Raw genomic sequence first — 22,291 nt, 5'->3', positions numbered from 1 at the left:
AATTACCCCAACTTTCACCTCACTTTAAAACTACTTGCTTACAAAATCAAACATAAAAATATAAAAGTGACAGAGCACACTATTACCGACAAAACTGCTTACTTTCTCATTTTTATGATATCGTTATAAAATAAACCAATTGGAATATAAATATTGTAGTCACGTTTCACTGTATAGTATATAGAGCAGTATAAACAAGTCATTGTATGAAAGTTTAGTTTGTCCTGACTTCACTAGTGCTTTATATGTAGCCTGTTGTAAAACTAGGCCAATATCTAGAGGATGATGTACCCCCCAGGGGTACTCATAGTCCTGCTTGAGAACCAGTGCTATAGACAAGTCTACGCCAGGGCTAGTCACTTACATTATTTACATTCTCAGATCAATAGCACTATTCTGTTTGATTTAACTAATGTGGCAAGAAACCACTGAAAAATTGATGAGCGAAGTGAAGCTGCCAGATTGTATTCCTAGGGCCAAATTCAGTTCTCTCTCACACCATACCAGCACAAATCCAGAGAAACTCCACTGCGCTCAGCAGAAGTGAAAATCAAATGGGTTTGACTTGACAGTTCTGGTTCTGGCATATTTCTACATGCCTATCAGTTGCTATTTGGCTTGATATGGCTCATTCAGACAGTTGCTATGCAACACTGGAGATTCATGGAGCGCCATTCACACACAATGAGTAGGTCTGCACTGCAATCAGAGATGTGACTGCAGCCAGCGTACGTATGCCCAAGGTACCTTTGATATAGTTACCTTGAGTATTAATAGCAGCGAAGCTGCAGCAACATGGACTGGATGGGTATGTACTCGGGCAACTAGCCCATGCTACCATGGCTTCACCGCTATTGTAATTTGAACAACCTAGATCAATGCTAGTTCAAGTATGTCTACACATACTGCAGAGGTGCAGTCCACACTTCTGATTGCAGCACATAGATATACCCTCTGAGTGTAATGTAGATCTACCTGCTGTCTATGTCCTCGTACAATCAGTAAGTTTGAAATCAAGCAGCCTTACCTAGTTTACCTTATTTTCATTTGGATCGGTTACTCGGTCTAGTCCATAGTCTAGGATGTCTTGCATGCCCGGCTGTTAGAAATGAGAAACAACAATACAGTTGTGTCTGCTTTTTCAAAACCATCTTAAGTTACATGAAGAAATCTGCTGTTAATGAATAATTCCTCCAGTTGGTGGAAAAAGGTAAAACATTGATTGATCTTCCCTGAGATGGCCGTAGGACTTCGCTGGGAGTGCATGGGAATGTATTTGGGACACTCAACAGAGCAAGAGACAGCTATAGAATGGATAACCAAGAAGCATCCAAGCAAAGGTGACACCAGGAGACAATCCAGGAGAGATTTAACAGGAGAGATCCAGAGACATCCAGTCATTGGAGAGCAAGGGTGATACAAGGGGCACATATATAGGGAAAACCATGCTCAATCCAGCAATAAATCTATATAGAAAGAAAAGGAGTACTTGTGGCACCTTAGAGACTAACCAGTTTATTTGAGCATGAGCTTTCGTGAGCTACAGCTCACTTCATCGGATGCATACTGTGGAAACTGCAGAAGACATTATATATACACAGAGACCATAAAACAATACCTCCTCCCACCCCACTCTCCTGCTGGTAATAGCTTATCCAAAGTGATCATCAAGTTGGGCCATTTCCAGCACAAATCCAGGAGATATATAGGGAAAACCAAAATCCAGGAGATTTGTGCTGGAAATGGCCCAACTTGATGATCACTTTGGATAAGCTATTACCAGCAGGAGAGTGGGGTGGGAGGAGGTATTGTTTTATGGTCTCTGTGTATATATAATGTCTTCTGCAGTTTCCACAGTATGCATCCGATGAAGTGAGCTGTAGCTCACGAAAGCTCATGCTCAAATAAACTGGTTAGTCTCTAAGGTGCCACAAGTACTCCTTTTCTTTTTGCGAATACAGACTAACTCGGCTGTTACTCTGAAACCAATCTATATAGAGGAGACAAACCTTGATATAGGCAATGAGAAGGGATAGGATGGCACCACTGTGATGTCTGCCTTGGGCACAAGTGACTTTTGAGTAGTTACCTGAGCTCCACCATAGTTAGATAATAGTCAATAATTAGATCTCGGTAGTGAGCTCTTATGGGGAAAATGGAGAAACAGACCAGGAAAAGAAGTACTTAGTCTAAGTCTAAAAGAACCAAATTCAGCCCTGGTTCATCGGGGATGAACTGGGGCCAAAGTATTTGAGTGGTGCAAAGAGTCTCCCACCAACCGCTTTATCTGTGAGCAAAGCTCTAATTACAGGCTGACATTTGCCTCAGGCTTGACGCACCCCTGTATGTTAATAGCTGGGTTCTCAACTGGCCACTTACTCAGCATACACAGTTAAGATGGCTCTTTGATTATGACTGGGATGAGGGAGTGTGGCTCCTGGGTACATGTCAGAGTCTGACAGCACACTGGGACCAGCCTGGCTTCATTCAGGAAACACCCTGGTGACATGTGCCTCCAAAATAACAGCCCCCCCAGGGGCAAAGGCAGTTAGGATTCTCTGTTCGCAGCATGGATGATGTGGTGAGTGGTTCCTTACTTCATCTTTAAAAAGCAAATCTCAGGGGTTCGGGAATTTGGTAGGCAGAGTGGATTAAAGTCTCTTTTCTGCATCTAAGTGCACCTCTGCATCTCTGGCAGCTGGCCAAGCACAACCTTGGAGGCAGTGCCCCCAAAGTTGCCTTCTTAAAGGTGCAGTAAGTTGCTCCTGGCTGAGCTCTCTGGACCCTATACCTCCAATATAGACTTTACAGCTGTGGAGGACGGTATTCTACTTACAGGTGCTCGATGCACTAGCCAATAGGCTTTCTCCTGACAATCCAGCGCGTACCTGTCTGCCTTTTTCCGTTCCTTTCCTGTCCTGCAAAGCAAAGAATAGGTTTGAATCCCATCAGAAGAACATGTGGGTTATTTCTCCCTTTTGATGACATTTTCTTGCATGTTAGCCACAGCTGCAGCTGATGGGGACAGCACCAAAGGAATTTGCACTGTTTTCCGTTAAAACTAGCAAGAGCGAGAACATGATGCTGTTCTGATCTTTCCTCAGCCTCCTGACCTACAGGCTCACAAGGTTAAATTCAGGTTTGAATGTGTGTTGCTTCTTCAAGCCACAACTGACCTTGCTCTTTCCTGACTGCACGTCATGCTGTCCTAACTTACAACTGATGATTGGTTGAACCCTACTGATATAAATGAGGGGTGCTCACTTTTGAGTAATCAACCTCTTCCTGAGCTCAGCTGAGATTAGATGTATCCTCTTCTGTTTGGCCTGACAACAATTTGTTAGAATTCCTCCCTTTTACCTGCACTCAATTCTGACACCTCATGTATGTCTATTCCCTGTAACACTTCAGGTGCATACAGTGTCTGTGATGTCTCTGACACCCATTTGTTTGGGGAACGGGTGATTTTGATGGGAACTACCGTACACAGAAGTAACATAGCGCACACCATGTAGGCCTGGAAGGTAGGCAGTCCTAGGTCTAAACCTCTGACTTGGGGTCCTGGTTCCCAATGCATTCGCTGCATAGCGATGAACAAGTCACTTCCCCATCACTGTTTCAGTTGCCCCGTGTGAAATTTCACAGAGATGTTGGGAGGATCAGTGTTGGCTTTAAAAACCGCACTTTGGATCTCTTAGGCTATGTTCACACTGCAATCATGGAGTGTGACTGTCCGAGCTAGCTTCATAGAATCATAGAATATCAGGGCTGGAAGGGACCTCAGGAGATCATCTAGTCCAACCCCCTGCTCAAAGCAGGACCAATCCCCAATTTTTTTTGCCCCAGATCCCTAAATGGCCCCCTCAAGGATTGAACTCACACTCCTGGGTTTAGTAGGCCAATGCTCAAACCACTGAGCTATCCCTCCCCCACCTTAAATCTAGCTAGCTCGGGTCTTGGAGCACTGATGCCACGGTAGCATGCGTTTCAGCATGGGCTCTACAAGCCCGCCCAGAACCTGGGTAATTACCAGGGTGACTAGACCGCACTGAAGTCAACACTGCCCCAGAGCTCGACTGCTCCAGCACACTAACTAGCAAGATTAAAGCAAGCTCGGGTATGTCTCCATCAGCTGCAATCACACGCTGGGACTGCAGTGTCGACATCCCCTTAGCGTGAACCAGATCTGTTCCAAACAGTGTTAATTTGCAGCAACAAACAGGAATTGATGGCATGTTTCTATGAGGCAATCTGATACTTTCTGTTCTGACTTGCCTGATGCAATTGTAATGCGGTGCTGGGGTACCAGGGCAACATATTATATGCAAGGGCCTGGATGCCGAAAGGTTGAGACAGGAATCCAGGGTTAAGCCCCTAAATAAAAGTGGCCTGATTCAAAGTTCAAAGGGGCTGAGCACACACAACAGAGAAGATGGCACCACAGACCTCATGCTGGCTGTCAGCCAGGCCACTCAGATTGTGATTCAAAGAGAACCTTTTACAACTCCAAAGGGTCAAGGGCCTGATTTGGAAATCCCTACTCCAGCAAAACTGGTACTGAAGTTGCTGGAAGCTTTGCCTGAGTGAGGTCTTTTGTGCGGCAGGATCAGGCCCCTCATTTTCAACAGAAGTTGTAACAGATGTAAGTGCAAAAACCTACTTTTGCATGTGCAATGAAGCAATTGCAAAGAGGTATTTGTACACGCAAGGAGGGTATATGCACATCCACACATGTGCTTCTTTGCATATGTAAACCACACTGCAACTCCACATTGTGTATAAGCAAATTTAGTTATGCTTGTTTACAAGAGCAAATGCAGGTGCAATAGGAGAGTGTGAATTTGTGTAGGCCACTGCCCACTCCCTTGAAAACTTGGGCTAAAATTTCTCATTTGATAAGTGTCAAACGAATAGCAGGTCGTGTGTGGAGGAATACAGTTCATATGGAAACAGTTTTCCCCTTCACGTTCCCAAGGGACTGTTAATAAGCTGCTGTAAAATTGTAATTTAATATTTTTAATTTAACTCTATTATTTGATTGCACATCAAGTCAACACCCCATAGTCCCTCATGCCACCAAATAAAGAAACAGGTAACAGAACTGGAGAGAGCTCACCTATACTGCTCTTTGGCCTGCATAACAACAAAATCCCATTTGTAGTTTATTTTTTTATTTAACAAGTTGTAATGTTCCTGAAATTAAAAGAAACAAACCTGTTAGTACAAAATTATGAACAATTGTGACAGACCTGGCAATTTCCTGCAATATGATTGGAAGACTAAGTTTATGTATTATTGCAGGCCAGGATTGTATGTAACCTCTCTAGAGGACAGATGTGACAAATGTGAGACCTGGGAGTTCAAAAGACGATCCAGAAAATGTAGCAGACAAGTATGGGCTTCTGGGACAATTAGAGTGAAGTGTATTTCCTGAGGAATCCCAAGGGAGAAGTTAATGTGAATTCCCCAGCTCTGGTTATGCAAAAACCAGCCTTCTGAAACTGTGCCCTGAAGAGAAGGCCATCGTCTGCTGATTACCTGTTACAGAAGGCCAAGATCAAAGGTCCAAGTTGAATAAAAAAAATGGCTGTTCTGCGCAGACTTGGGGTCTCGTTTTGGGTCAAAGATGGATGAATTTGTGACCACAGGGAAAACAGCTGTACGTTTGGAAGGACTAAAACCTACCAGAGCCAAAGACTAGAATCAGGGGGTGATCTCTGGTAAGCTTTCTAGCATGCGTATAGGGTTTTTAAAAATTATTTTAGTATGTTTTCTCTGTAATGCTTAAATGTGCTTGCTCAGAAGGAGCTGGGTGGTGACTTATAGCTGCAGGCAATACCCGGGTCATACCCCTCGGACAGGAAGCAAAACGCAGGCACAGGCCGTTTAGACAGTCTGGCTTGCTGGGGATATCACAGTGTAGGCAGGGACCTATGCAGCCTTAAAATCCCCAGTCAGGAGGGAGGGAGATGTGGGTCTCTGCCCAAGAGAGGAGACAGCTGGGAGCCAGAAGTCTAAAGTGGTGAACCAAAGAGGGTGAATACAGGTGCAATTGCTCTGAAACTGTGACAACAATATCATTCAGTCCAGAGCTTTTGGTTCTCAACATGAAGAACATGATAAAAAACATGCCCTCCTCTCTGAACTAAACAAGGGATAGGCTGGCAATTTGAGCTAGAAAAAATGGGTGGTTCTGAAATGAATTACTATGAACTCCGTTCACTCTGAATACTTCATTCCAGCATTCTGGAGAGGGTAACGGCCCTACTAATATGATCATTTACTTTAAACACTTTTGTACATCAGCAGCTATTTCACAAAACAGAGGTGCCCCTGGGGCGTGGTGCAAACAAAGTGGGGAGTGCATTGAAGGCTTTTTGTCACTTTCCACCCTCCAATCTCAAGAGCAGCTGGCTCAAGCTAAAACAGCCTCAGAGCTGGCAAAGGCACAAACAATAGAACGTCTTCCTACCTTTTCATACTCTTCCAGAATCCCTTTCCTCTTAATATTTTTCTTGGCTAGGTAGATTGCTGGGAGAAAAGCAAAAAGGTTCAGTCACTAGGCAGATCAATAAAGCTAATCCCTATAATTGGCACGCTGACCCCATGACAAAGGAGTGGACCATTGTCCATTGTGACATCTTTCCCAGACACAAGTTCCAATCTCACAGAAGCCCACTCAAGGAAGACGTCCTTAGTGGCTGCATTCTGTCAAGGATCCTCCATGCGTCGATTCAGAAGTGCAAGAATGGCTATCCTCCCTCACTCTTGAGCTTGATGTGGTTGATTATGCAGTTATAGGCCAACAAATTGTGCCTTCCTGAAAGCCTGGGCCAAAGTACATTGGAGTCAATGGAAGGGTTTCAATTTGTCTTCAGTGGGCACTGGATCAAACTCTTAAAAGGTTAGGAACGTTTTTTTTCCCAATTTGGGGGCAATTTTTTTTGTTTTTGTTCTAAAGCTTTTAAAAATATATTCTTTTAATGTTTAAAACCAAACTGGGTTATTTTCAGAAGGCGAGGCCTTCAGATTTCAGGACAAATATATAGGATAGCTCAGTGGTTTGAGCACTGGCCTGCTAAACCCAGGGTTGTGAGTTCAATCCTTGAGGGGGCCATTTAGGGATTTGGGGCAAAAATTGGGGATTGGTCCTGCTTTGAGCAGGGGGTTGGACTAGATGACCTCCTAAGGTCCCTTCCAATCCTGATATTCTATGAAGGTACAAAAGTATCAGGTAAATAAAAGCTGGTGACCCAGACGTCAGGAGTAACCCTGCAATGAACAAAGTAGTGTGTACCCTAAAGCCCATGAGCAGCCCTATAATAATAAACCAAGATGATCAGCCCAGTCTTCGTAAGTAGCCCTACATAGCCAGAACAGCAGCACCTGGAGAAAGCACTCAAGAGTATCATCAGCATCCACCTGATTATATGGGAGTGTGCTGTACATCCTCACGCTCCATTCAGCTTTCACAGAAAAGCTATAATGTTAACACTTACCATAGTCGGTATCATCTGCTGCCCACTGCTGGGTGGGCCAGAAATAGGGTGTCTGCAGAAAGAAGCCAAAAACAAGACCTCAGTTTTCATGTAGCCACCATCAGCTGCATCTGGCTCTTTACAATCATTACATTTTGTTGGTATCATACTGTATTGTTGTATTTTTGGGTAAACAGAAGAAGGAGGGAGTCACCTGCTTTGCAAATATGCTACAAAAAGAAGCTTATCATTTCCATACTTCTACCATTTAAAGGGCTGAATCAACACACCCACAAAATATCCATCTTCTTAGCTCAGCATAAGCAGTTAGGAGGATAAGACAAGGTTATTTTTGTTGTTGTTATTAAATCAGGTTTAATGGAGTCAATTACATATCCACTTCCTCTGCTTTGACAATCAGTTATTGTTAACAAGGTGAGACTTTCAAAACCATGCAAGCTTTCAGAACAGCAAAGTACATGCTTATCATTCCAATGTTCTCCTTGATATTGTAAAGATGTTGGAGCATGGATTGGGGAACATGAAGGGAACCAGACGACTGGTATTAATAACCTCATTTGAAAACTATATGATAGTGCCCTAATCCGGGGTGGGCAAACTTTTTGGCCCGAGGGCCACATCGGGTTTCCAAAACTGTATGGAAGGCCAGGTAGGGAAGGTTGTGCTTCCTCAAACAGCCTGGCCCCCACCCCCTATCTGCCCCCTCTCACTTCCTGCCCTGACTGCCCCCCTCAAAACCCTCCACCCATCCAACCTCCCCGCTCCCTGTCCCCTGACTGCCCCGAGCCCTATCCACACCCCCACCCCCTGACAGGCCCCCCAGGACTCCCACACCTATCCAACCCCCCCTGTTCCCCATCCCCTGACCGCCCCCCCCCAGAACCTCCACCCCATCCAACCGCCCCCTGCTCCCTGTCCCCTGACTGCACCCCAGGATCCCCTGCCCCTTATTCAACCCCTCCGCTCCCCGCCCCCTTACCATGCCGCTCAGAGCAGGAATGGCAGCCCTGCCGCCCGGCCGGAGCCAACCATGCCGCTGCGCTGCCCGCAGCGCAGCCCCGCCACCCAGAGCATGGGTGGCACAGCAAGCTGAGGCTGCAGGGGAGGGGGAGCAGCAAGGGAGGGGCCGGGGGCTAGTCTCCCCGGCCGAGTGCTCAAGGGTCAGGCAGGACGGTCCTGCAGGCCAGACATGGCCCACGGGCTGTAGTTTGCCCACCTCTGCCCTAATCTTTTCTTGTATGTGGAGGCAATTCCAGCCATGAACCATGATCCCAATTTCTTATCACATCCTGTTACTACAGAGTATTCTATTTGCTCATTATACTGTCTCCTGAAATTGTTCCAATGATTTTATTTGCTAGTGTACAAGCTGCAAGGGAAAATACATTCAGAAGGAACCACTGGCATTTCAAAGCTACAAGGAAAAGTAATTTAATTAAACAGAAGCACAGAAGCCTCCGATTCTAAGCCAAGATGTAGAATACATTATGTCCAGCCTGTGTTCTGTGTCTAAGATATAACTTGCCTGAAATCTGTAGAGGCTGCTATCTGTTTTGAGGGTGAGGTTTTTTGGCTCCTGCAGAGGGTAGATGTATCCATACTTGACAATTAGATTCCCCAAGTTGAGTGCCTCTAAAAAAAGAGAAGTCAGATATATTGATGATACAAAGAGACTGCAGCAGAATTCAGAAGCAACCCACTACCCAGGAGAAAAGAATTTAGGTTGCATCTAACAATTAATTATAGTCTCACGATTCAAAGCTATAAAAGCATTAGATGGTTACACTCCTACCTTCCTCAGTGATTTTCAGATGCTGGATAATCCACTGCAGTATATCACTACCTACAAGGCAAAGAAAATACCAGACACTATAAATCAGAAGTGGTGTACAGCCCACAGAGTCCTGCAATGGGGACCAGTACACTCATTATGTCCAGTATGGAGATGGAGCCTGTGAGGACTATAGGTCCCAGCATGCCAAGCCCTATTTTAAGCCAGGCAACCCGCACATATTAAAAATTAAGGCAACTACACTGCACTCCCATTTATTCAAAGCAGGTGTGACCCACAGGCTTCTGGTTAATTGCCAGTCCAGCTCTTGGTCGGGCAGTAAACATACAGTCAAACCCATGCAGTAAAGAGGGATCCTCCAGACTACAGCAGGCCCTTCTCAGTTATCACACTGTCCCTGGATGATGGTACTTGATCTGATGTTTCCCCCTTGTCAGACAGGTCTCACCCATTGGCTTCTCAGCATTTCCTGTGTCACGCAACTAACTCGGAAGGACCTCACAGCTAACTGGAAAGCACAGCACACTCTGAAATGACTGAGCACAGCGCCACTGGAAAGTAAATTTGCCATGCTTGGGGCAGTGGAGGAGACTAGTGCAGAGGAGCCCAGTGACTGTATCTCCTCTGCTCTACGCTCCTACAGCCCCCGCAGAGATGGAAACTCATGAAGCCACCAAAGAGGGGCTGCTGCAAGTCAGAGGCACCAGAACGGGGAGGGGAGGGCCAGAGGGCCATGGCCCCCCACTTTTAATCGTCCCAAAGGACAAGTGACGGGGGGAAGGGAGTGGGGTCTTAGGGAGAAGAGGCTGTGTGGGTACAGGGTCTCGGGGGAAATGAAGGGGCAGAGGTTCAGGGGGAAGGGGCAGAACAAGGGCTGGGACCACAGTTCAGGCACCGGTGGCCCCCCCACTGTTAGGAACCTTCTGCCACCCCTGCTGCAAGTGGGGTAAGAGCCACCCCTCTGAAAAGGGATGACGCCAGGGCTATGCACTATTTAAGCCCTCAAAGTAGAGATTTAGTGGGACTTCAGCGATCCATAGGCCTCTTGCGCTGGGCCTCTGAATAGGAATGAATTTCACCCAAGGGAGAGCATGCCACAGAGGCAAAATACCCACAGCCTTCTGTAGGTCTAGCCTTTTCTGCTCATGTATGCAGAGATGAACATGAGGCCCCTAATCTCCCTGTGGCGTAGTTGCTCCATGTGTACATGACCGATACGCACCGGTTTCCTTCATTCATGGAGCGGTGAAATTCACCCCAGTGCAGAAGGCCAACGAAAGGCAAGCACAGTAAAGTCCCACTTAAACCCTAAATGGTGCATTATGACAGGGTGTACCAGGCCTCCTCTACCCCGATGAAGGCATCGCCACTGTGACACACCCGCCCAATGGAAGAACGTCACTTGGGAAAGAGGGGCAGTGAGTTTAGTCCTCCAAGCACTGCCTAGAGATGCCACTCAGGCTCTAGTACCAGCAGAACCAACAAGATGTGATTCCCTCCCCAGCAGCTAGACGGGAGAGACAGAGGCAGCAGCCAATCAGGACCCATCAGGCGAGATAAGAAGGCTTGCCTGCTTCTTCACTGGGTGGGTGTTGGTTGAATTCGGGGCAGAAGAGGAACTCCCTGGTTCTAACCCAAAACTCCCATGCCTGGGTCAGGGCCTAGCAATCCGACTGCACCTTCAGCTGAAGCGGGCAATGAACTGTTTATTTTCTGTCATGGAGTTGACTTGCCCGGATGGTCATTTTCAGCTGAATTTCAATTCACTGCTAGACTAGCAAGGGGCTTGCTGTTTGGGAGGCCTTGCTCCTAGACAGCTTTGACATGCACAGGCCATGTCTGGGCTCAAGTGGGACTTGACGCATAGTCCTTTCCTTAGAGGGAGGATGAAGTTCAGCCTAATGTCTGCAAAGTGCTTTGAGATCCTGAGATAGAAGCACAATGGAAGGGAAAAGTATTATCACTACTTAGATTGCAAGCTCTCTGGGACAGGGGCTGTCTCTTTTGTTCTGTGTTTGTACAGCACCTAACACAATGGGGGTCCTGTCCATGACTAGAGCTCCTAGGCGCTATGGCAATACAAACAACAAATAATAGTAATTGCCCATTATGTGAGACACCCAGCCAGTCCCTGCACAGGGTATTTTTAAACATCTTTTAGCTGCTGCTATTGTGCCTTTAGATATCTACAAACACCTTCATTTTAAAATTCATATCTCTGCTAGTTTTTAATGAATATCTTTCTGCAATAACCAAACAAAATCTTTTATAAAGACGAACAATTTTCAGTGTTGCTAGTGAGACTCCACATCAAAACTCAACATAACTGGAAATGTGAAGTGGATGTGTTCTTTGTAAAGGTGAACTCATAGGGAACGTTTTATTGCCAGCATGAAAAGGAAGGGAATGCTCATCAGGAATCACACAACTCAATTAGAATCCTTACTCTCAAATTAAATTGAAGCATAAAGAAACAATTCAGGTTTCAAAGGCTGAAAATGTATAACTCAGTGATATAAAAAGCATTCATGAATCCAGCTTGAAAGGGGATTTATCGTTTGAATAGAAATACATTCAGTAGGCAGAGGAGCTAGAAGTCTTGGGGAATTGGTAATGGGAAACAAAGTAGAGCTGGTTAAAAAATGTCTTTCTACAGGAAGTTTTGGGAAACAAAAATCTGTTTTGCAAAATTTTCCATGAGAATTTTTTATTTTCAGAAACAGAACATTTTCACTGAAAATGTTTTTTAAAAACTAAAAATCGTTTTAAGTGTCTTTAAATCATTTTTTTAATTTAAATGTTTGGGTTTTAAAAACAAAAAGCCAGAAGTTTTTCCTGAAAACTGAACCAAAAAAGGAAAATGTTAAAAACTGTAAGATTTTGGTTATCAAAATATTTTCAGTTTCCATTTTTTTTTAGACAAAATTTTAAAAAATTGAAAAATTTCAGCCAAAATTAAATTTTAAAACTTTCACTTTGGTCAAAAAGCTATTTTGTCAACAATATATTTTGATTAAAAACCATCAACCAGGACTAATACAGAGCCCCTCATTTTTAGGTCCTTGTAGGTTCAAATCTAAGACTTGTTACCATCTGCTGGCTATGTGACATGAGTTTTGTGGGCCTCTGTCCAGACATCTCCATCATAAAAAATGCCATCTGGACTGACACGAAGTGGCCAATCCTATGCAAAGCCAAGTATGGAATGGGTCATGGAAACGGAACTACCCTCTCACAGCATTGGATGACAACATCAGCACCGCTGCTCTCTTATCATGATGGTCAGGGAGTGGTAGTGATGGACCTTGAACAGGACCCAGCTCAGTCATCCTGGGCCAGGAGGCTGGTGGCTGTAACAGGGACCTCAGAGGTGTGGGGCATTAAGGAAAGAAATGGGGGAGAGGGATCTTCAGGGCTCCAATATTTACAAGAAGAATCCCTTCTCCCTAGAAGAAAATGTGCCCAAAAGGAAGTTGGTGAGGAGGTGCTTATAGGGGCATGTGATGGGTCAGGGTGGCTGTGTTAGGTATTTCGGTTTTAAAACCTCACAGGGGGGTGAAATCACCTCTGCACAGAGGGGCCACATGAGGTCTGGGAATCATTTAAACCCCAGTGATCTGGCTTACACAACGTCAGCCATCAGCCTCCACTAGAGCCTTTTCATTATCTTCTGGGGAGCAAACAAAACTGTGACGCTCTCGCCATTTAAACAAGGCCAGGCTAAATTGCATTCAGTCCCTGATCAATTACTAACCTTTCCCTTCAAATGTCACCTACAGTTGCAGATTGAAGTGCTGACCTTTCCTGACATTATACTGATTACTTAGCCTTGCACTAGGAGCCTGGAGCTTTTATCCCACTGACTGCTTCCTTAAATAGATCAAATTAAAAGATTATTCTGTCACTCATACCTAGAGAGCTCTGACTGTAAGTGCTCTCCCTAAAAGAAGCAAATTAAACATGGGAACTATCTGCCCCCTGCAAAGAAATTCTGAAACTTTTTAGGGATTTGGCATGCACCTACGTAGTTTCCTGAACACAAAGAGCCAAGTTCTCTGCATTGCCTTCAGTGGAGTTGTGCCCATTTATACCACACACTCTAGGCCCCCGCACTACCTACACGTTGATCTGTTTGGAAACACTCAGTATTCGGCCAATGGATATGCAATCCAGGCAGCACTACGAATATCACAGCCCAGGAAACAACAGTGATTAGAGTGCAGGAGACCAGAAGTCAGATTTCCTCAGCTGGCAGGATTTATGACCTTATGGAAGAGGGCACTTAGTGCAGGAATTACAGAACCGGAGTAAAAGCAGACAGCAACCACCAGGCTATGGCCACCCAGAGGTGTTTTCCCTTCCCATCATTTAACCATTGATTATTTTTTAATCACGGTTGTACTTTATAATGCATCATCATCGCAATTCGTATTTGCTTTCATCATATTTTCACAAATGTAATGGGGCCGCTTGGTTATCTCCAGTATAACAAGAACTTCCCAGCTCCACAGTGCTGTCTTAAAACATCGTAATAGCGCTATTGGAAGATGTAGGGCCGGAGCCTCTGCTGCTATATATCACTTCACTGACTTTGTGCTACACCTGTTTAAGCAAACAAAGGGTCTGCCCCATAGTGTGTAGAAGGATAGAAGGCATGGTCTGAGAATAAGATTGATGGTCAGAACTTCCCAAGTTCTGCCAGCTACTCCCTGCCCTGACACCAATTCCCATCATGCCGTCTAGCAAGTTACTTAACATATCTACCTAGAGTGAGGAGGGATTTGACAGCAGCCTTCAACTACCTGAAGGGGGGTTCCAAAGAGGATGAAGCTCAGCTCTTCTCAGTGGTGGCAGATGATAGAACAAGAAGCAATGGTCTCAAGTTGCAGTGGGGGAGGTCTAGGTTGGATATTAGGAAACACTATTTCACTAGGAGGGTGGTAAAACACTGGAATGGCTTACCTAGGGAGGTGGTGGAATCTCCATCCTTAGAGATTTTTAAGGCCCAGCTTGACAAAGCCCTGGCTGGGATGATTTAGTTGGTGTTGGTCCTACTTTGAGCAGGGGGTTGGACTACATGGCCTCTTAATATTCTTTGATTCTATTATTCTACCTCAGTTTCCCCATCCAGAAAATGGAGAAAGCAATATTCCCCTACCGTTCTTCAGGACCAAATCCTCCTCTCAGTGACCCCTGTGCAGCCCCAGGACATCACTGGAGAGGACGATTTGGCCGAGAGGAACAGTAGGATCTTCTGCACTCCTGGGTTCCCCAGGGCTGCAGAAGGGGCAAAACGAGAGCAGAATTTGGTACAAGGTGTGTGAAACAGCAGGTATTTATAGTGTAATATTCTTTTGATGGTTTCTAGGAGAGGGAAGTAAAGGTGTTGATAGTGTATTTCCAGCACCATGTGAAAGGAGCTCGCACACACAAAAGGAGAGTGTGTTAGCAGCTGATGGCAATGACAAACTTGGCACATCAAAACACAGCTACCTGTCTGTTTCTTCTTCAACCTATTCATATGAGGAAAAGCTGTAATTTAGAGGCATAGAAGTGGGTTGAATATTTTGCTCCTCTCCAGCGAATTCAAGAAAAATGATTATTACCAGAAAATGCTCAAAGGGGAGATTAATTGATTGCTATTCATTTCTAAAGTTCCATATTACAGTCTGGTATCGCTCTGCCCATTTAATTATTTCTGGAAATGTATATCCAGATGTGATGGGGCACACTCTCATCGCCTGCTAGACATGGAGTTAAGAGCCAGTGAGTGCACCTATGACTGATTCATTGCCTCCTGCCCAGGGGGGGTGGAAGTAGGTAAGGATCATTAGGTACCTGGCCCTCACAAGGAACTGGAGAGAACTTGGCACGGGGAGACTGCAGAGGGGACATGATTCTTCTGTGGAGAGAAACCCCCAGAGAGCAGGTCAGGCTCCTGTCAGAGGGGAGCCCTGAGTTAGGGTCAGTAAAAGCACTTCAGTGGAAGCTGAGAGGGGTGGAAGGATGGTTCTTCCAGCAGAGAAAGGAGGAGCTAGAAGGACCTGGGGAGAATCCAGAGGCCTGGGAACCAAAGGAAGGCTGCGTTAGGCACAAGCTGCAGGAAAGCAACACGCGGGAGATCAGAGGAAGGAAGCAGCCCAGGGAAACAGCAGCAAGTCTGAAGAAGTCGACCTGCCTGCCCAATACAGGGTTCTTGGGCCAGAACCTGGAGTCGGCAGTGGGCCTGGGTTCCCCCACCAGTCCCTCAGGAAGGATCATGCAAGCCCACTGGAAGCAATAGTGAGCTCAAGGTGAGGCTGATGACTGACCCCAAAGAATGGGACGGAGGCTCTTTTGTATTGGGATTTCTTGTGAACTTTCAGTTGGACCTTCTTGTTACCCTGGAAGGGGACTGAACTTAGTGACTTGACCAGAGAGCTGAGCCACGGAAGACCCAGCAAGAGACAGACGGCCTGCAGGAGATGCCAGGGACCAGGACCCCTTGCAGCATTATACCCTGACACTAGGGAATGCTACAGGAGCAGAGTACACTACCTTACGCCATAGCTATTGAAGATCTCTCCGAAGTAGGTACGTCACAGAGGTGGAGAGGGGAACAGCTCTTCAGTTCAGACACAGTATGACTTGTTAAGGCTGTATGGGCAATCATTTGTTCTTAACTAGTAATGACCTTCCTATCTTCTGCTTTAAGAGCTGGAGCGAAATCCTGTGCCCATTTAAGTCAACAGGAATTTTGCCATTGACACAGTGAGCCAGGATTTCAGCCCAGATTTCCAAAGATGGGTGCGTGAAACAACAGGCCTATATTTGAAGACACTTCTCATAAGTGGGCAAAATGTCTGATGTGCATGCAGAAATCAGGTATTTGCATAGGCACATGGCCCATTTTAGGCTCCTAACTGGCACACACTGCCTTGTCTATCCTAGAGGGTTAGAACATTAGTTAGAAATTATTAGTAATACACTTTTAAGCCAGCATGGCTATGGAGTTTTTGCCCAGCCTACCCAGAGTTAATCCCCCCCACTCAGGGGGGTTAATTGTATATTAAATGCTCATTTGCGCTGTACTTGTTTAATAGAATTCTCAGCATTCTTTATACCTACAGATCCAGCCTTTAACCAAGGAACAATATTCCTCCCCAGTGATGGTAAATGGAGAAAGGGTCTTGATTTTTATCCCTAACAAACAGTGGCCTCATGCCAGATGATAAATAGTTGTGTATCACAGAGTCATAAAATAAGGAGGGTGGGGGAAGGGCATAAGCCCACTTTTTTTCTTTTTTGCCTGAAACTACCAGCATACACGGCAGGGGCGTAGCCACGGGTGGGCCTTGGCCCACTCACTTCCATCCAGGCCCCTCCCAAATTGTGCCCGGACTGTGCTCCCCGGCGGGAGTGCCAGACTGGCAGGCGGATTGGGGCAAGCCCCAGTGCCTGGACCGCGCTCCCTGGCGGGAGCGCCCAATAGGCGGGCAGAGCAAGGCAAGCCCCCATGCCCTGACCCCATTTCCATGGCAGGGGCACACAGGGACTGCAGTCAGAAGGGGTGGGAGGGACCCCCAGTTGTCCTGGCCCAGGCCCCACAAAACCATAATCCCTGTAGGTGGAGGTGGCCCCCCCGTCATTGCCAGTCCACCCAAAAGCAGGGCTCACCCACTTTTCCTAGCCTAGCTATGCCACTGATACATGGTGATGGGAGCCATATACATGCTTGTAAATAGAATAATAGTAAGAGAAGCCAGTTTGGGGTTTATTACCATTTGTACAAAGAAACAGGCTCTTCTCCAGAGGCTCAGAAAAATAGCAGGGTAGTGCCATTGGCATCTTACCTGTCATAGCATGTGGGATATTTGTGATCATCACCCTCTGAGTGTGCATTTTGATGCCAGTGTCTGGATTCTGCATCTCCATGAGGAGGGCTTCAATCTGCAAAGCATGATGGGTACAAGCAGTTTTGTGAGAACAAACAGGAGGGCAAAACAAGAGCACAGCCTGACCTGGACCATTTTGTAAAGGCAACTAATCCAGACTAGCACAAGGGGAGAGAATTAAGGGGCTGGGCTCACCCCCCTCCCCTCCCTCTTTCACAGAAGCTGCTTATGTGAACATGCTACTTGTACAAACATGCTAACCCCAATGGGCAATCCCTTCTCCAAGTGCCATCTTGCAATCACTCCCTGCTAGGCTACCCCACAGGAGAGGCACGCCCCTGTGATTAGTTTACCGGGCCACTGGATGTAGCTGTTGCACACAAATTCGGCTGAGAGAGAATTCAGCTTGGCTTTTTCAGGAGAGACAGTGGCCAACTGACAAACTACAAACATGGGTTCCTTTTTGTTCTCCTAGCAATTTGCTGGGGCATCAAGAGAACTGTTGCAATACCAGTGGGGTTGAATAATACCCAGGCAGCTAGCTCCATTGCATACCTATCCCCTTTTGCTTAAAGACTAACTTGAGAGTGCATCACTCACGGGTTGAATTAGCAAAGGTGTCCACACAAGTGTTGCATCCGATGAAGTGAGCTGTAGCTCACGAAAGCTTATGCTCAAATAAACTTGTTAGTCTCTAAGGTGCCACAAGTCCTCCTTTTCTTCACACAGACTGGGTGAAAGCCAAACCCAAGACAGTCTGTTTCAGGGCCTGCAGAGAATAGCTGGGGTGGATTTTTAAAACACAAGAGCAGCAAAAGTACGTTCCACCGCTAATGGGCTGTGCAAAAAGTGCAAGTCAGTTGGAGCCCGACGGCAAAGAGAGCTCAGGGCAGCCAGCACCTCTCAGGCAGCACTCAGCATCCAGCCGGTTAGGAAGATAGCTAAGGCACCCTCCTTTTCTTGACTACTTTAGGGATCATCCATGACAAAAGAAATAGAAATAAAACACAGCTCTTAGCAAAGAGGCAGCTTTGGGGTTCTTCATCTCTTCTTGTGGACCACGGAACACCACTGGGCCTGATTCACCTCTCACAATGGTGAGATCACCAACAACCCCACTGAAGCAAGTGGAGTAACAACAGTGTAAAGTGCCTATAAGTGAGGGGAGAAACAATTGTGCTGCTATTCTTGAGCTCTTGCTCACGCCTGCCCTAACACTTAGGCCCAGATCCTCAAGAGTATTTAAACACCTACCTCCCACTGATTTCAATGGGAGCTGAAAACAATGGGAGTTATGTGACTAAACACCTTTGAGGTTCTGGGCCCTCGGGTATGATTTTTAAAGGTCAGTGAGGCACCTAAAGATACAGATAAGCTCCCAGGTGCCTATCTGCATTTTCAGCCATCTAAATACCTTTGAAATTGTCCTCTCAGCCCTTTTTAAAAGAATACAAAATAACTTTTTTCCCTTTCAAGATTTTATTTCCTGTTAGCTACCAGACTTTGCTCTGAAGATGGAGGAAGACAGAACAGTTGCTCTGAGGAGAGTAAAGATGGTCCCGTGCTTAGGGCATTAGCCTGTGACTTGGGAGACCTGGATTCAATTCCTTGTTCTGTCACAGACTTCCCGTGTGATGTTGGGTGAGTCATTTAGCCCCTGTGCTTCTGTTTCCCACCTGTAAATGGGGATAACAGCATCACCCTACCTTCCAGAGGTGTTGTGAAGAAAAATACACTAAAGATGGTGAAGTCCTCTGATAATGTAGCAATGGGGTTGTAGAAGTATTGAAGAGAGCAGGTGTGCAGAAATCTAAAGGTGCAATGCACAGAAAACAAGACCATGGTAGATAAGTTACAGAGCTACATACACCACAGTTCTGACCGCTGCGAGCCCCAGAAGCTTCAGTGGGAGCCGTGCCTTTCCAGGCCTGGTCTTTTGAGCCAGCTTGTTATCTAGCCCATGTTCCATTTTGACCCCTCGTGTCTGGAGTGGTTGTACAGGGCTCTCAGCATCTCCCTGCTGGGCCTTTACTAGTCAAAAGCCAATAGTTAGTTCATAAAACCCACTCAGTCTTCTGGTGCAGGATGTTCTCTTTTCCTAATGAGCAAATAACTCCGGAGACTTGTAGCTTTCCTACCCCTGCTGAGCACCCTCTGGTCATTTAAGAAATAACATATATCAAAGAAAACAAGCGAGACAAGCTAGGGAGCTACCATCGGGTGGTGCCTGCTGATTCGGCTGCAAACTACGCACTTTGCTGATCAAAACTCAGCAGGTCTTTTCCTCTTCTCCTAAGGGAACCGGCTGCTTATTAGGGATTCCTAGAGATTAGAAGTTGCCATCAGCACCAGCTTGTCAGCAGGAGCCAAGAAGAGCTGTTTAAAATACAATGAGGACATCTGCTTTCCTTTCTGCAGCTTTGTCACATTTTGTAACATGATTTTGCCCAGGAGAGCTCTCTAGCTGGTTTTCATTTTGTACATATTGAAGCCACGTCTTGGCCTTGGTCCACGGGGGGAGGCTGCAACAGAGATCAATTCACACCAGGTGAAATTTACCACAGCGCAAAGAGCCAGCACAAAGCATAAGGACCACTGAAGACCCACATCAGTCCTATTTTGAGCAGATCAGTGGTTCCTAAGATCTCTGCATAGGGGGTGAATTTCATCTCTGGCAAAGTCTCCCTGGTCTGTATTTGGGAGGCCATCAACTGTGGAGAGGAAAAGCAGAATCCTGAACTCAGTACTCGCGGAAGAAGTTTATTGTTTGTTTTATGGTAACAGCTAGGAATCCCAGTCCAGGGTCAGGAACCCATGATCCTAGGCACTCTACAGACAAAGAACAAAGCAAACAGTCCCTGCCCAGAGACCGTACAGTCTAAATGCAGGAGGCAGCAGGTGGGAGGAGGAGGTAGCACAGTGAACAGAATTTTGAGTGTCAGCTATTTAATCCTCCAATCCTCCTGCTTTGCTTTTTCCCCTTGCTTGGAAATCCCTATAAGGAGAGGCTTCTGCAAACCAAAGCAGCCTCCAAGTGCTAAACAAGCAAGTGTCTCTGGAGCTATCTCCTTCATTGCTGCATATCATGAGTCACCAGCCCAGCCCCATTGACATCTGGCTGCAGCACTCAGGTTTGGTCCTTGGGGGCATCCCCCAATACAAATGATTAAACTCAGAATTTCTGCACTGCACATTCAGTACAGTCACTATGTAAAACCCTCTGGCTCAGTGAGGTTTTATAGCTCATTGTTGTGGCTAAGCGGTTGAGGCAGTAGCTTATCCAAATGCTTTAGGGCACAACTGCCTTTGTAGGCAGGTTAGTTCTTGTTTCATGACATAGGCCACAGCTTTCATTATGGGGTTGAGGTTTGGGGCCGTTTTGTTTTTACTCCTCGGTGGGTTCCAACTGTTCTGGGAAATCAAAAAGGGATACAGAAAACAAATGCGTTTAAAGGAGTCTCCTAGGTTATCTGGACCAGGAAACCTCCAAGATAGCTCTAGTGGGCGTGAGAAGTCTTCTCCAACATGATCTCCTCTGAATGCTCCTTTTCTTCCATCTGGCATTTGTGTTTCCTTGAGAGTGGCGTGTTTCTACAATAATATAGCATAAGAACCCCCTGCAGATAGCCAAAGGAAATAGAGAAGCATGTTCCCTTTATGGAGGCAGAGGCGTTAATGCTGCTTCAAAATGCGGGTTTGTTTCCTTGCAGAAAAATAGCCTTATTGGAAGGCAATGTATGGAAATGGGTTTATTTCCCCCGTAGGATTGTCAGTTGTATTTCAAATGCTCACCTCCTGCTTCAACTCTTGTATTGTTTGTATTACAATAGCACCTCTAGGACTCCACCAAGATCAGGGCTGCTTTGAAGTAGTCACTGAACAAACACATAATAAGAGACAGCTCCTGCCCTGAAGATCTTACAGTCTAAATAGGCAAGACAGGCTTTAAGGGTGGGAGGAGATACAGGGCACGGAGAGGCCAAGGTCACACAGCAGGTCAGTGGCTGACTGGGAGTGGAACCTAAGTCTACACACTCCCTGCCCAGTACCCTAGCCACTACACCACACCGCCTGTCCTACCATGGTCATTATAAAACTATAATCTCGTCCCTTAACAGTTTTCCCTCCCCACACCCATTCCCTTTCAATTCTTCAGAAGGGTTTACAGTAGAACCCCAGAGTTACAAACACCAGTTACAAACTGATTAGTCAACCACACACCTCATTGAAACCAGAAGTACACAATCAGGCAACAGCAGAGACCAAAAAGGCAAATACAGTACAGTACTGTGTTAAATGTAAACTACTAAAAAGAATAAAGGGAAAGTTTAAAAAAAAATATTTGACAGCTAAGGTAAGGAAACTGTTCCAGTGTTTTTTTCATTTAAACTAAGAAAATATAAAAGCAGCATTTTTCTTCTGCGTAGCAAAGTTTCAAAGCTGTATTAAGTCAATTAAGTCAAGATCAATTGTAAACTTTTGAAAAAACAACCATCACGTTTTGCTCAAAGTTACGTGCATTTCAGAGTTACAAACAACCTCTAATCCCTAGATGTTTGTAACTTGGAGGTTCTACTGTAGTTTAATAAATGAAACGTAGTAGAGAGGTGTCATACAGAGGGTGCTGGGAGAAAAGGGCAATGGAAACTGTATTAAGCTAATGCAGAATAAGGACCTCTTATTCCAGAATAAGTATGTCCACACACATGGAGTTAATTAGGAAGAGTTAATCAGGAATAGCTATTTCTGAATAACTTCCTGTATAAATAAGCACTTAATGTCAGAGGCTGCTAACACCTCATGGAGATGTTTAGCTCAGGGCCTGTGTATCTGGAGCAGAAGGATCTGTGTTCCACCATCCCTGCTGTCCCCAGGATATTTCAAGTGGCTGCACTGCAGCGACAGGCCAGAAGTTCCAGGTGGCCAAGGATTTTGCCCCTGGTTCGTTACACAGATGAGTTGAGAAAACAGTTCCCTGCTCCTCTCAGATACACTTCAATATACTACGAAACATGAGTTATGCCCATGCAGCAGCCTGAAAGAACAGACCATGATCAATTATACATTTTTGATGCTGGAAAATGAACTCTCGGGATATATCCACTATACTGATCCCTTCCTCTTAA

At 45.7% G+C, this 22,291-nt stretch overlaps 1 protein-coding gene across 1 annotated transcript in view; it reads right to left on the bottom strand.

Moving 5' to 3' along the window:
* RGS9 (regulator of G protein signaling 9) overlaps positions 1-22,291 on the bottom strand; it is a 78,407-nt gene that overhangs the window by 38,987 nt on the left and 17,129 nt on the right. The window contains exons 5-12 of the mRNA XM_084646772.1: positions 17,124-17,220; positions 9,292-9,342; positions 9,025-9,131; positions 7,500-7,551; positions 6,473-6,531; positions 5,117-5,193; positions 2,837-2,918; positions 1,037-1,099 (exon numbers count right to left, since the gene is read on the bottom strand). Coding sequence (XP_084502898.1) covers positions 1,037-1,099; positions 2,837-2,918; positions 5,117-5,193; positions 6,473-6,531; positions 7,500-7,551; positions 9,025-9,131; positions 9,292-9,342; positions 17,124-17,220 — 588 coding nt within the window. The remainder of the gene's footprint in view (positions 1-1,036; positions 1,100-2,836; positions 2,919-5,116; positions 5,194-6,472; positions 6,532-7,499; positions 7,552-9,024; positions 9,132-9,291; positions 9,343-17,123; positions 17,221-22,291) is intronic.

The sequence above is a fragment of the Lepidochelys olivacea genome (genome assembly GCF_965140295.1).
Source record: "Lepidochelys olivacea isolate rLepOli2 genome assembly, chromosome: 14".
Taxonomy (NCBI): domain Eukaryota; kingdom Metazoa; phylum Chordata; order Testudines; family Cheloniidae; genus Lepidochelys; species Lepidochelys olivacea.
Note: the sequence above shows the minus strand (reverse complement) of the source record. Positions and strands in the feature narration are given on the sequence as shown.